The sequence below is a fragment of the Cydia fagiglandana genome, chromosome 11 (genome assembly GCF_963556715.1).
Source record: "Cydia fagiglandana chromosome 11, ilCydFagi1.1, whole genome shotgun sequence".
Taxonomy (NCBI): domain Eukaryota; kingdom Metazoa; phylum Arthropoda; class Insecta; order Lepidoptera; family Tortricidae; genus Cydia; species Cydia fagiglandana.
In genome coordinates this window covers 17,284,638-17,296,105 of record NC_085942.1, presented here as the reverse complement: position 1 = coordinate 17,296,105, position 11,468 = coordinate 17,284,638, and the positions used below count along the sequence as shown (strand labels likewise).

General features: G+C 36.6%; 2 protein-coding genes across 3 annotated transcripts; one reads left to right on the top strand and one right to left on the bottom strand.

The window, feature by feature from the left end:
- Nucleotides 1-169: 169 nt before the first annotated feature.
- On the bottom strand, nucleotides 170-1,280 carry LOC134669111 (small nuclear ribonucleoprotein F). The gene is made up of 3 exons (XM_063526644.1): nucleotides 1,144-1,280; nucleotides 877-1,065; nucleotides 170-687 (listed from the first exon to the last, which is right to left on the bottom strand). The coding sequence occupies exons 2-3, from the start codon at nucleotides 1,049-1,051 to the stop codon at nucleotides 596-598; spliced, it is 267 nt and encodes an 88-aa protein (XP_063382714.1). The 5' UTR covers nucleotides 1,052-1,065; nucleotides 1,144-1,280; the 3' UTR covers nucleotides 170-595.
- A 122-nt stretch (nucleotides 1,281-1,402) lies between these two features.
- LOC134669110 (RAB6-interacting golgin) lies at nucleotides 1,403-7,892 on the top strand. 2 transcript variants are annotated; one of them, XM_063526642.1, is made up of 5 exons: nucleotides 1,403-1,646; nucleotides 2,392-2,875; nucleotides 5,205-5,222; nucleotides 5,941-6,081; nucleotides 7,176-7,892. In XM_063526642.1, exons 1-5 carry the CDS (start codon nucleotides 1,571-1,573, stop codon nucleotides 7,516-7,518), a joined length of 1,062 nt encoding a protein of 353 aa, XP_063382712.1. In that variant the 5' UTR covers nucleotides 1,403-1,570; the 3' UTR covers nucleotides 7,519-7,892. The 2 variants fall into 2 exon arrangements, with proteins under 2 accessions (XP_063382712.1, XP_063382713.1); XM_063526643.1 differs by lacking the exon at nucleotides 5,205-5,222 and having other exon boundaries at nucleotides 1,404-1,646.
- Nucleotides 7,893-11,468: the final 3,576 nt, after the last annotated feature.

Below are 11,468 nucleotides of genomic sequence, written 5' to 3'. Positions count from 1 at the left end.
TTGCAAATGTTGTTCACAGTCTAGACGTCATTGGGGCCATTTTGGTATAAGGAAGTCTCTATTGTACGGAACAGGGTTACGTTTTCATAATGACGGGTGATGATGCTGACCAGTCTGTCAATTAATGCAAAATGTACAAACGGTTGAAGACAAAAAAAAACAACACAAATTGGAATAGATTCTTATTATTTAAGAGAATCACAAAATTGAATAATTAAATTCAACAGTTGGTGCAATGTGCCACAAACACTGAGTAGAGTTCATGAAACTATCTAAAAGAATCTCTAGTTACAGTAATCACAAGTCTTGTACACAATCATGATTGTTTTCATGTAAATCATTAGTTTATGATTCAAATGGAAACACATACCTATGTCCGGACTTTTTTTTATTATTACAGTTTTTTGTTTATAATAAAGAAAATTATTGATTCCATTTGTCTCAGTTAGGTTTGGAACTTGTATATTGAAGTCTAGTTACCCAAATAAAATACCATTGGCTCTCTCAGTACAGATCCTTTTACCAGTTTCATGTTCTCGGTAAGTCCAATACCCTAGTACACTTAATACAACTTATAAAAATTATACACTAAAAGTTATTCTTTCATTTCTCCCTCTTCATCCTCTTCTTCTGCCCCTCGCACGTACAGAACATTGTTACATCTGATTAGAACTTCACCAAGATTTCCTGGAAATTAAGAGTACATGGTTTAACATCTCTACCTATTGTTTAACGAATAATTAATTTGGATTTGGAATGGTAAGACTGCTTTGTTGTTACTATCAATCCTGCTTGTTACTAGCAATAGTTGTGCGGAATAAATAAAACGGCAGAATATGCAAGCTATTTGTTTGATGCCCAAAGTAATTAACTAACCTGTGCATTTGCCGTCAACAATTTCCTCGGTGTTAGCTAACTGCAGATTCATGTAACCATCGGCGGACACTAGGAGCCCTTTGTATTCATGGCCCCATTTTAGCCTCACAAGCACGGACTTCCCTGTCAAACTGTTGAGGAAAGGCTTGGGGTTGATGGGCATAGCCGCTGCCATTTTTGGTTATTTGTCTGGAAAATACATAATTCACAGATAAGTTTTGTACGAAAACAGGAAGTAAATAACTTTAGATTATATCACAACCGTACCTTTTTCTTTTAACAGTTAAAATAAATACAAATTTAGTTATTCACCGAATAACCTAAAAAAGCTATTGAGTATGATGCCGCCACTAACTTTTTTTTTTAAGATATTGTTTATGGGGATGCTAAACTCAGCTAAACTTTTTTTAACTCTATGTATTTTGGTCCTAAGCTATTCCAGTTATGATATTAATCGCTGAACCTACTCATTCATTTTGACATATCTTTGACATTACAGGGCACGTCATCTTTTTTGTGAGTCTTGTCTTTTTGCCAGCAAAACATTGCTCAATGCTCATAGCTCGTGTTGTATTCGTATAATTTGAAATTCGTTTTCTTATCTGAACTAACAATGAACTTTATTTACTAATATCACTCGCTCGAAACAAGATAGAATTGAAATATACGAGTAGGTGGCCGTCATTACGATACAATGTCGTCTACGTTTGCCGGATTCAGTGAAGAAGATTTGAAGCGGATAAAGTCTGTGGAGACAGGCTCAAACATCGGTAAGCGAATAATAAACTTACTATTAACTAACTACTAGATCTTAATAAGTTATAATAATAGCTTAAATCAACGGAAAAATAGATTGACCTCGTTTGTAAAATTGTTCACGTACCTATGCTAACTTTCATGGAAAATAGCGGTACTGCAACTAATACGTTACTGAGCCCTTTCCCGTACAACTTAGTACCTAGCTGTGAATTAATTTGTCATGCATGGAAAAGTTTAATGTTAATTCATTCTCTTGATTCTCCTCTTCATGTTAGTTGCCCACTTTAATTTAATTCATAAAAATATTAGCATACCTAGGCATAATTACGTCATAGTTGAGTAAGATGAGATAATTGGTAGTTTTTGTTGCAGCTGCAACATTAGCATTCTCACGTTTTTTGTGATTACTCAAATACTCACATAATCCATATGTATGTAATCTTAACCGCCAGTTTTCTTCAATAAGAGGTGAAAGTACTTTACTAGTATTATCCATTCTATTGCCTAGGGCCTAAGGATAAATAATCCAATATTCCAATAATCCAAAATTTGCCACTGCAATTTGAACCTATATTGTAAGAAATAGAGTTAGTTTTGCTTTTTATAAAAAATTTACAACGCAAAACAAATGCAACTGGTTTGCTGTTCCAATTGGATATGATTTAAATTACCTCAAACTGAATTAGTACTATAGGTAGGACCTTGGGCCTAGACATTCGGTTGATAAAATCAAGCTTTAAAAAGTTTTTTTTACAGAATCTAAAGTCACAACTAACATCAAGAAGGCCCAAATTGGTGTGAAGCAGAAAAGGGCAACTAATCAATACAAATTACCTCTACAAAAACAGAGTTCGGATGAAGCTATAGATGTAATGTTCGATAAATGCCGGCTCAGTTTAAAAAACAAACCAATCACAGAGTATAACAATAATGAGTCAAGTGATTTAGACAATATCAGCACAAGCACCATTGACTTAAACAACGAGGATGATGTCTCCGGTGGAGAAGCTAATGACATAGACGAAAAAGATTCTAAAACTGATGCGATGGAAAACCATTTGGATAGTAGGAAAAGCAGTACAGGCGTTACACCGGATTTGGTGAGGAGTGTAGATAATTACACGGAAGATGAGTTGGCGGCGCACGGTGCGAAGTTGGAGGAGTTGCAGCTGAAACAGAAGATTATGGAGGAACAGAATAAGAAGAGGAAAGAAATGCTGGCAAAGGCTTTGGCTGACAGGTGAGATCATTTTGATAAATGTACTGTGTCATACTCCATAGCATATTCAGCTTGCCAAATTGCTTTATTCTATTAATTCTTTTTACTTTTTTTTTAAGTAATGAAATAAAATTAAAATGAATATTTGAAATTTATTTTAAGGCTCTCCATCTATTAAGGGCCCTTACAGACGACCGACAGTAATTGGCGACCGTCGCCGATACGCCGCGGCGATCGCTGATGTCACAGCGCGCACTCATCGATGTGTGTGTATAGTCTAGACACGCGGCAGCGTGTCAAGCCAAGTTCAAGCAAAGGAACTGGCTAGCCAGCGCCAAGTGTAATATTACACGAACCACTTGGTGCCACTTTTGACCCTTCTATAACTCAAAACATCTTTAACGTAAACACATAAAACTACGTGTGTTTAATTATATCCATAAGGACATCTAGAAGCCCAAATTTCATGAAGCTAGCTCAAACGGTTATAAAGATATGAAGGTCAAAAAGTCGTAAATTTTAAGACTGACTGACATACCTATAGTACCTAAACCTAACCTACTTCCAGATGACCTAGAAGGATGAAATTTGGAATCCAGCTCAGTTATTGTGTGAAAGCGTAGGAAAAAATCTAAAAATTAAAAAAAGTTATAAAATAGGGGGGGTCCCCATACAAAAAAAACCATTTTTTATTGTGACTGACATATAAGTACCTAAACCTAACCTACTTCCAGATGACCTAGAAGGATGAAATTTGGAATCCAGCTCAGTTATTGTGTGAAAGCGTAGGAAAAAATCTAAAAATTAAAAAAAGTTATAAAATAGGGGGGGTCCCCATACAAAAAAAACCATTTTTTATTGTGACTGACATATAAGTACCTAAACCTAACCTACTTCCAGATGACCTAGAAGGATGAAATTTGGAATCCAGCTCGGTTATTGTGTGTAAGCGTAGGAAAAAATCTAAAAACAAAAAAAAGTTAATAAATAGGGGGGGTTCCCATACAAATTTCTTTTTTATTGTGACTGACATATAGTACCTAAACCTAACCTACTTCCAGATGACCTAGAAGGATGAAATTTGGAATCCAGCTCGGTAATTGTGTGTAAGCGTAGGAAAAAATCTAAAAATAAAAAAAGTTAAAAAATAGGGGGGGTCCCCATACAAAAAACCTGTAATACGCGCTAAACAACCGGCCAACGGTGTGTCGTTGGCGGCGCGCGGCACCACATAATTAATACAAAGAACAGAAGTAAAAAACATGCAGCGGAAACACAAGAAAAAACATTAAATCTCAATACCTGCCTAGTTTTCTTTACAAAAAGTATTGATATCCCATCAAAAACATAAATGTAAAAAAGGAGAGCCAAGTTCAATACAAAAATTATGCTTGGCTGTGGGGTTCGCCGCAAAAAGAATGGAGATTTAAATGAGTGCCAAGTTCTATGCAAAATCCAAATATGTATTTATAGGAACAAAATAACATTATAAACAAGTATTAAACTCTATTTCTTTGCTTTATTGGATACCTATAACAATTGCTGTTATTTAAAAAAAATGTGAGATCTTAAAGTAGGTTAGATTTGGCTTGGCCAGTTTTTATCAGAATTACAAAATATATATGTTGAATAACTTTATAAAATGACTGATGTAATGAAAACTGGCCAAGTCAAATCTAACCTGCTTTAAGATCTCGCATTTTTTTTTAATAACAGCAATTGTTATAGGTATCCAATAAAGCAAAGAAATAGAGTTTAATACTTGTTTATAATGTTATTTTGTTCCTATAAATACATATTTGGATTTTGCATAGAACTTGGCACTCATTTAAATCTCCATTCTTTTTGCGGCGAACCCCACAGCCAAGCATAATTTTTGTATTGAACTTGGCTCTCCTTTTTTACATTTATGTTTTTGATGGGATAGACTACACATCGACGAGTGCGCGCTGTGACATCTGTCTGTTAGGGCCCTAAAAGTCATAAACTTTATACTTTTTACTGTCTATTCATTGCAACATGGCTTCAAAATTACTGGACAAGACTGAAACAGTACAAAGACTTAATAGGAAGCACATCAAATCAAATCAAAATATACTTAATTCATGTAGGCCTAGCAACAAGCTCTTATGAAATATGAAAATAGTGGTTAAGTGAGATGATGGTCTCCAAGACCCAAAATTAATATATATAGACAGCAGAACTTATTATAGTTGTTACCAACTGATAGCAGTTCATAACAGAAAAAATAACATTGCAACATAACTTAACCACATATTATTAGATAAATAAAATATTATAATATCCAAAAGAAAACTCAAATAAAAAAATATATTTAACATTTTAAAAGCCAGCCAAATCGGACAGAGTGAGTGGGAGTTTCAAATTTTATCTTGACATGATTCATGACATTATCACAGCACATTGAAGTAGTTGATTAGTTATCACTTTGTCACATTGCCGTGTTGGTTTTTATTGTATTTGAAATCTATGTTGTGTGTGAAGCATGTTTAGAAGTGGAATAGAACTATGTTTAATAACAAATTTCTCAATCTCATTAGAAAACCTATATGGTATGCTAGATTATTTTTTTCAATTCATTTACAAAAAGTTAAATAACTATGGATAAGTACGAGATTGTGCACCTACTCTATTCAAGAAAGTTGTTGCAATAGTTCTGCTATCCAAGAGATTTCTGGAAGAGATTATAAAACCACCCTTAGTGATAAGCTGATAAGACCACCTATTGTTTGACCTACTTTTACTATTGTTTCTTTTTTTTAGCATTAGAAAGAAGGTAAGCGATCTTGACATAGAAAAACGGTTCTTAAAAATCAGTAACTACCTATGAAAGCAGAAGAATATAAATGATTGTATTAGATTCATAATTGTTACATATTTGCCGTGACTTACCTATTTATAAAACGTGTATTTCAATTAAAAGACACATCAAGATTGTTTACGTTTTTTAATGCAAAAAAAACGAACATTAGTTGTGAATTGTACTTCTTTTTGTGAGATGTGCAGCAAAGAGTATTTATGTAAGTACTAAAATCATAATGAAATTATATTACTTTCAATTTCAGGACCAAACAAACGGCAGAAGAAGTAGTAAGACTAGAAAAAATAAAGAAGGAACTGCAAGTGCTAGATGGGCAGTTTTCACAGGATGTGTCAGTGCTAAGAAAGAAGATAGATCAGGCGTGCCTGAGTTATGCAGAGGCAGAGTGAGTGTTAACTTAAATCCGTGGCATAGCTAGGCGTGGGCAAAGTGGGCCGTCGCCCATGGCTCACGCCCCAAGGGGGGCCTCGCGCGAGGCCCCTTCGGGCACAGTGAAAGAAAAGGGCCTCGTAGATGCGACTTCGCCCACGGCTAGATTAGTTCACGATACGCCACTGACTAAAATGTTTACTTGTTTTCTGTTGCGGCGTCACTTGCTCAGGTGTAGGATTCGGTACCTAGATTCCCAAACACAATTAATAAAATTATTGATTAATTAATGAACAAAAATAAAATCAACTAAGCATATTTTATAACCATATCAAACATAAAGAAAAAGATATATACAGTGGTACAGTCAACTGTAAAAATATGTCCCATAAATGCCTGCGCAAACCGGCGGAGCGCAGCGCAGATCACTTTAAAATTATCAATGTATTTTCTTCCCTATTTCAATTACCTTCAGGTATAAGTAAATTTAAATGCTTTGAGACCGACCTCGGAGTATCACGGAGGATTGTTACTCCGCGGCATCGAGGAGTACACCAGAGGATACCGCGGCGGTAGGCGGCGGCATGCTGCGGCATGCTGAGCCGGAGTAGCGCCGGGACGACGGGGGAGAACTCGTGTATACTAGTCACTAATCCCTTGTGATAGAGTCACGCGGCGGCATGCCGCGGCATCCCCCGGCCTGCGCCGAAGTGCTCCGTGGTGCGCCGACCGCGAGCGCCGGGCTGTGCGGGCGCTCGCGGTATGTCGGGGGATTTTACCTCTTTGCTCCTTTTTTGCTCCTCGGTGATCTGCGCTACGCTCCGCCGGTTTGCGCTGGCCTTTACTCTTATGTCAGCGAATAAGGAACTGGGACATATTTTTGAATAAGTTGGCTACACCCATATTTTTACAGTTAACTGTACTACTAAACGAAACTAATAACTACCTAAAATCTAAAATAGGCCCTTGAGGCATTGTAGCAAGGATGCTTGCGGCACCATAGATTTTATGACTATTCATATTTTTAAGATATACAAAACAATTAATTTAAATTATTTCCTAAAAACCTTTCTTTAGTTAGAGAAACTTAAAATTACTTTTTTTTTTCAGAAAACACTACCTAAAAATAGAAAAAGAGTTCCTCCAGGCGAAAATAAATCTACAAAAGGAAAGAGAGAAGAAAGAGTTACTGACTGAACATCTCTGCGCTCTCATCACCCACAACGAAACCAGGAAGGCTCAGAAACTCGAGACTTTAATGCTAGAGCTTGCCAGTGACCGGAAAGGGTCTGTGAGTGACAGAAAGGAGTTCGCGAGTGACCGAAAGGAGTCCGCGAGTAACCGAAAGGAGTCCGTGAGTGACCTGAACCTGTCACAACAGACACCGGAGGATGATGACAGTGAGATTGTGGATGGTGTGTGTGAGAAAACTGGGAAGATGGTAGAACTTTGAGACAACGAATTTTAAAAGTTAAGTCCACATTTATGTAGTGAGCGCCTGAGATAAGAGATAGTTTTTAGGTTATTTTATAAGTACAAGTATTTATTGCATTTAAATTTAATTAGCATTACTCAATGTGGTGCCTTAATACAAATTAAAAACGAATTGGTCAGTGTCCATTAAAATATTCACTTTAAGTGATAATTTAAATTTATTATTAATTAGATTAGAATTACTAATTGTCTAAACATGACAATTGTACTAATGTACCTAAAAGCAATACATATGCATATTTTAATATGATGACTAGAATTTAATAGTTTATTTTTGTATGTCTTTGTTAAAAATAACCAATAAGGTATTAAAATAAAACATCAATACTCAAATATCTATTCAATTTTATTTTCAACATCTGTTCAAAACATTTAGACCTAAAACTATTTTTTTACAACTTATTAATATAAAAATGCATTAACAAATTCGAAGTATCTGTGAAATACTCTTTGAATGCTGTATTTACTCTAATAATACTGTAATAGGTACCACTCATCATAACGTTACATTATGACGATGTCTATTGCATTGCATCCTACGGATTGCACTTATCTCGTCCGGTTAATACTTAGAGGATATAACCAAACGGAGTAGCCATTAACAGGCGTTCCCCCCTGGCAAAAATAGGCAGCCAATGATCATACACATTGTATGGACTGACATTTATCTGACATGGCTATTTTTACGTTACGTATACATTTAACTTGCCCCTCCCCCGCAAAAATTCTGCAGACTACTTTGTACCGAAAATTACAGACGAGGCGTCTCCGTTTGGTAATATCCTCTAAGGGTTAATGTATAAAATTGCGATATTCTGAATTTAAAGTCTGTTAAGAGTCACACGAACCCGCCGCCGAAAAGCCGCTCCCGTACAATCGAAGTTACGCTCTCATGTTTAAACGATATGCTTAAGGGCTGATTTAAACGATGCGAGTTTCATATTTCAAAACCCGCAATGTAGGTTTTGATCGGTCGGTTGAATTGGACGTAACCAACAGTCCGCAATGTATAGAGCTAAGCCACGAAAAGTCTGCAGCGATTTTGATAGCCCTCGCAGTGCCAGTGTTATTTATACGTCATAATTTCATAGAAATTTGACATTTTTAAATAATACTTGCAATGTGTGGGCTGCAGACTTTTATTGGTCTGACTCTAACTAAAATCGCATGCGAATTCGCGCGCTGGCCCTTGTTAATAAGGTACATGAAACTTTGCATAAACTATTATATAACATGTATCTATATCCGGTATAGGTACAAACAGCAACACTCCTCAAATCTACATCGGTGAGCCTTATTACAAAAGGCATAAGGTCCACCGATGTACAATTATAGTATTTTATGCAACCGTTGTTTAAGAGAGGTCAAAAAAGGCGAGTGGCGTGAGTAACAATTTGAGGCGAAGCCGAAAATTGTTAATAAAGACGCCACGAGTATTTTTTGACTCAGTTAAACAACGTTGCATACAATACTTTTTCTACGACCAAGCACTTACTTTGAAATAAAATTGAAAATTTAACAAATCTTTTTAATTCAAGAAGTAGCAAAAATGGAAGGTACGGGCGGGAAACGAATGAATGAATGAATGAAATTAAAAAAAACATGTCTATGGTTCACTTATTTGTCAGAGATGACATTTAAAATAAGGTTGGCAACACTGTATTTCATTCAATATTTTTTAAGGAAAAAGGGCGGGAAACTTCGACCTGTGCGCGCGTATTTTTTTTACATTTTGTAAAATTTAATTATTTTTGTGTTAATAGTGGTCATCTCAGTGTAAATAGTTTGTAAATATCATTAGTAGTTAGTTTATTATATTTTGTATATATAAATTCGTCATCTAGGTAAGTTTATTGTACATTTTACACCGCCATGAGCGGTGACGACGGGGAGCCTCACGACCCAGGGGGAGGTGGTCCTCCAGTTTCTCATACAATCACTATTGAAAGTCATGCATCTGATCAAGACATGAAAGAATATCACAGTGTGGATACAGACAGCTCTGTATCTTCTGTGGTCAGGAAACGTAGGACAGCATCAAGGAAGATTTGTCGTCATTGCAACAAAAAAAAGCGACATAACAAAGACAAAAATAGGGATAGGGAATCTATCCAAGATAATTGTGATTGTCAGGGTTCCTCAAACAGTAATCATAATAGTTCACATTCTCAAGCTCCACTTACAGCCCGTGCTCCTGCTCCGGCCTCGGCCCCGGCTCCGGCCCCGGCCCCAGCCGCGAATCCTGCTGGTATTACCTCCTCTCAGCCCACAGTCACGGTTAGGAACCAATATATTCATACAGATAGTTCACCATACATTGTACACGTACAGAAGCAACAGGAATCTAACAGCGATGGCACCTCAATGCATTCAGTTGCTTTTGGCAACTTTTTAAAGCGCAATAATTTTAAAAACATCGTAAATGGCAGTGTTAAACGTATAGGCCGCAATAGAGTCTCAATGTCATTTTCAAAATCTGAGGATGCCAACAATTTTCTGCAAGACAGCCGACTGAGTGAGAATAAATATAAAGCATTCATTCCATCCTTTAATGTCATCAGAATGGGTGTAGTTAAAGGTGTCCCATCTGAAATGTCGTTAGATGAGGTGAAGGATAACATTAGTGTTCCGGTAGGTTGTGGGGAAGTCTTAAAATTAAGGCGGATTAATTATAAAGTCATGGTGGAGGGTTCTCCAGTCTGGAAGCCATCACAAACAGTAGTACTAACTTTTGATGGACAGGTTCTACCAAAACGAATTTTTATGTGTTACAACGCTCTTCCAGTAGATTTGTATGTTTATCCAACAATTCAGTGCTATAACTGTTCCCGGTATGGCCACACACAGGTGCAGTGCAGATCTAAACCCCGTTGTTACAAGTGTGGCCAGAGTCACACTGGGTCCTCTTGTACTATTGAAGAGGATTGTGCTTCTTGTTGCCTATGCACTGGCATTCACTTTGCTACAAATAAGACTCGCTGTCCAGAGTATGAAAGACAGAAAAATATCAAGCTTTCCATGGCTCAAAATGCTATTTCTTATATAGAAGCAACAAAACTGCACCCTCCTGTGACTAAACCGTATGCAGATGTGGTTATGACCACTCCAACATCTCTCCCGACCCAAATAACTAGAAATAATAGTAATTCAGGCACAACTACTCATTCATATAAAAAAACAGTCTTTCTCAAACCTCGCAGTTTGCCAAAATCCCAGAAAGGTTTTGACACAGCCTCACATTACAATTTAGCTAAAGATTACAACATGCCATCTCCCTCCGGAAATGGTTGTGCCATTGTGCAACAATTAAACAATAAAACTACCAATGACCTCATATTAGAACTTATTCAACTGTTAAGTATTAATTTACATAAAAAACATTCAGAACCGTCCAACGCTGCACATATTAATACTAGTCCTTCTCATGGATCCTCCAACAATGGCCAACAACTCCAAAATCCTTCAGTGGAATTGTCGGAGTATCAACAATAAAAAAAGTGATTTAATCCATTTAATCAAAAAGTATGACCCATTTGTTATTACCCTATCTGAAACTTGGCTCAGGTCTGAGTCATGTTTCAGAATTCCTGGCTATGCATGCCTCCGCGAAGACAGGTCGGATGGGCATGGTGGTGTAGCCATCCTTGTAAAAAAATCATATCATTTCTCTCATGTTCCATTATCACCTCATAATAATGAATTTTCCATCATTTCAGCACTTGTAGATAACATTTGTATAGTTTCAGTGTACATACCTCATCCTTCGCTTACCATACTTAGTGAAGTAAGAAATATTATATCAACTCTTCCTACTCCATGTTTGATATTAGGAGATTTTAATTGCCATCACCCTGCTTGGGGGTGTTTCAATTCAAGTAGTTTAGGAGAGGAAATAATAGACATAGTCGA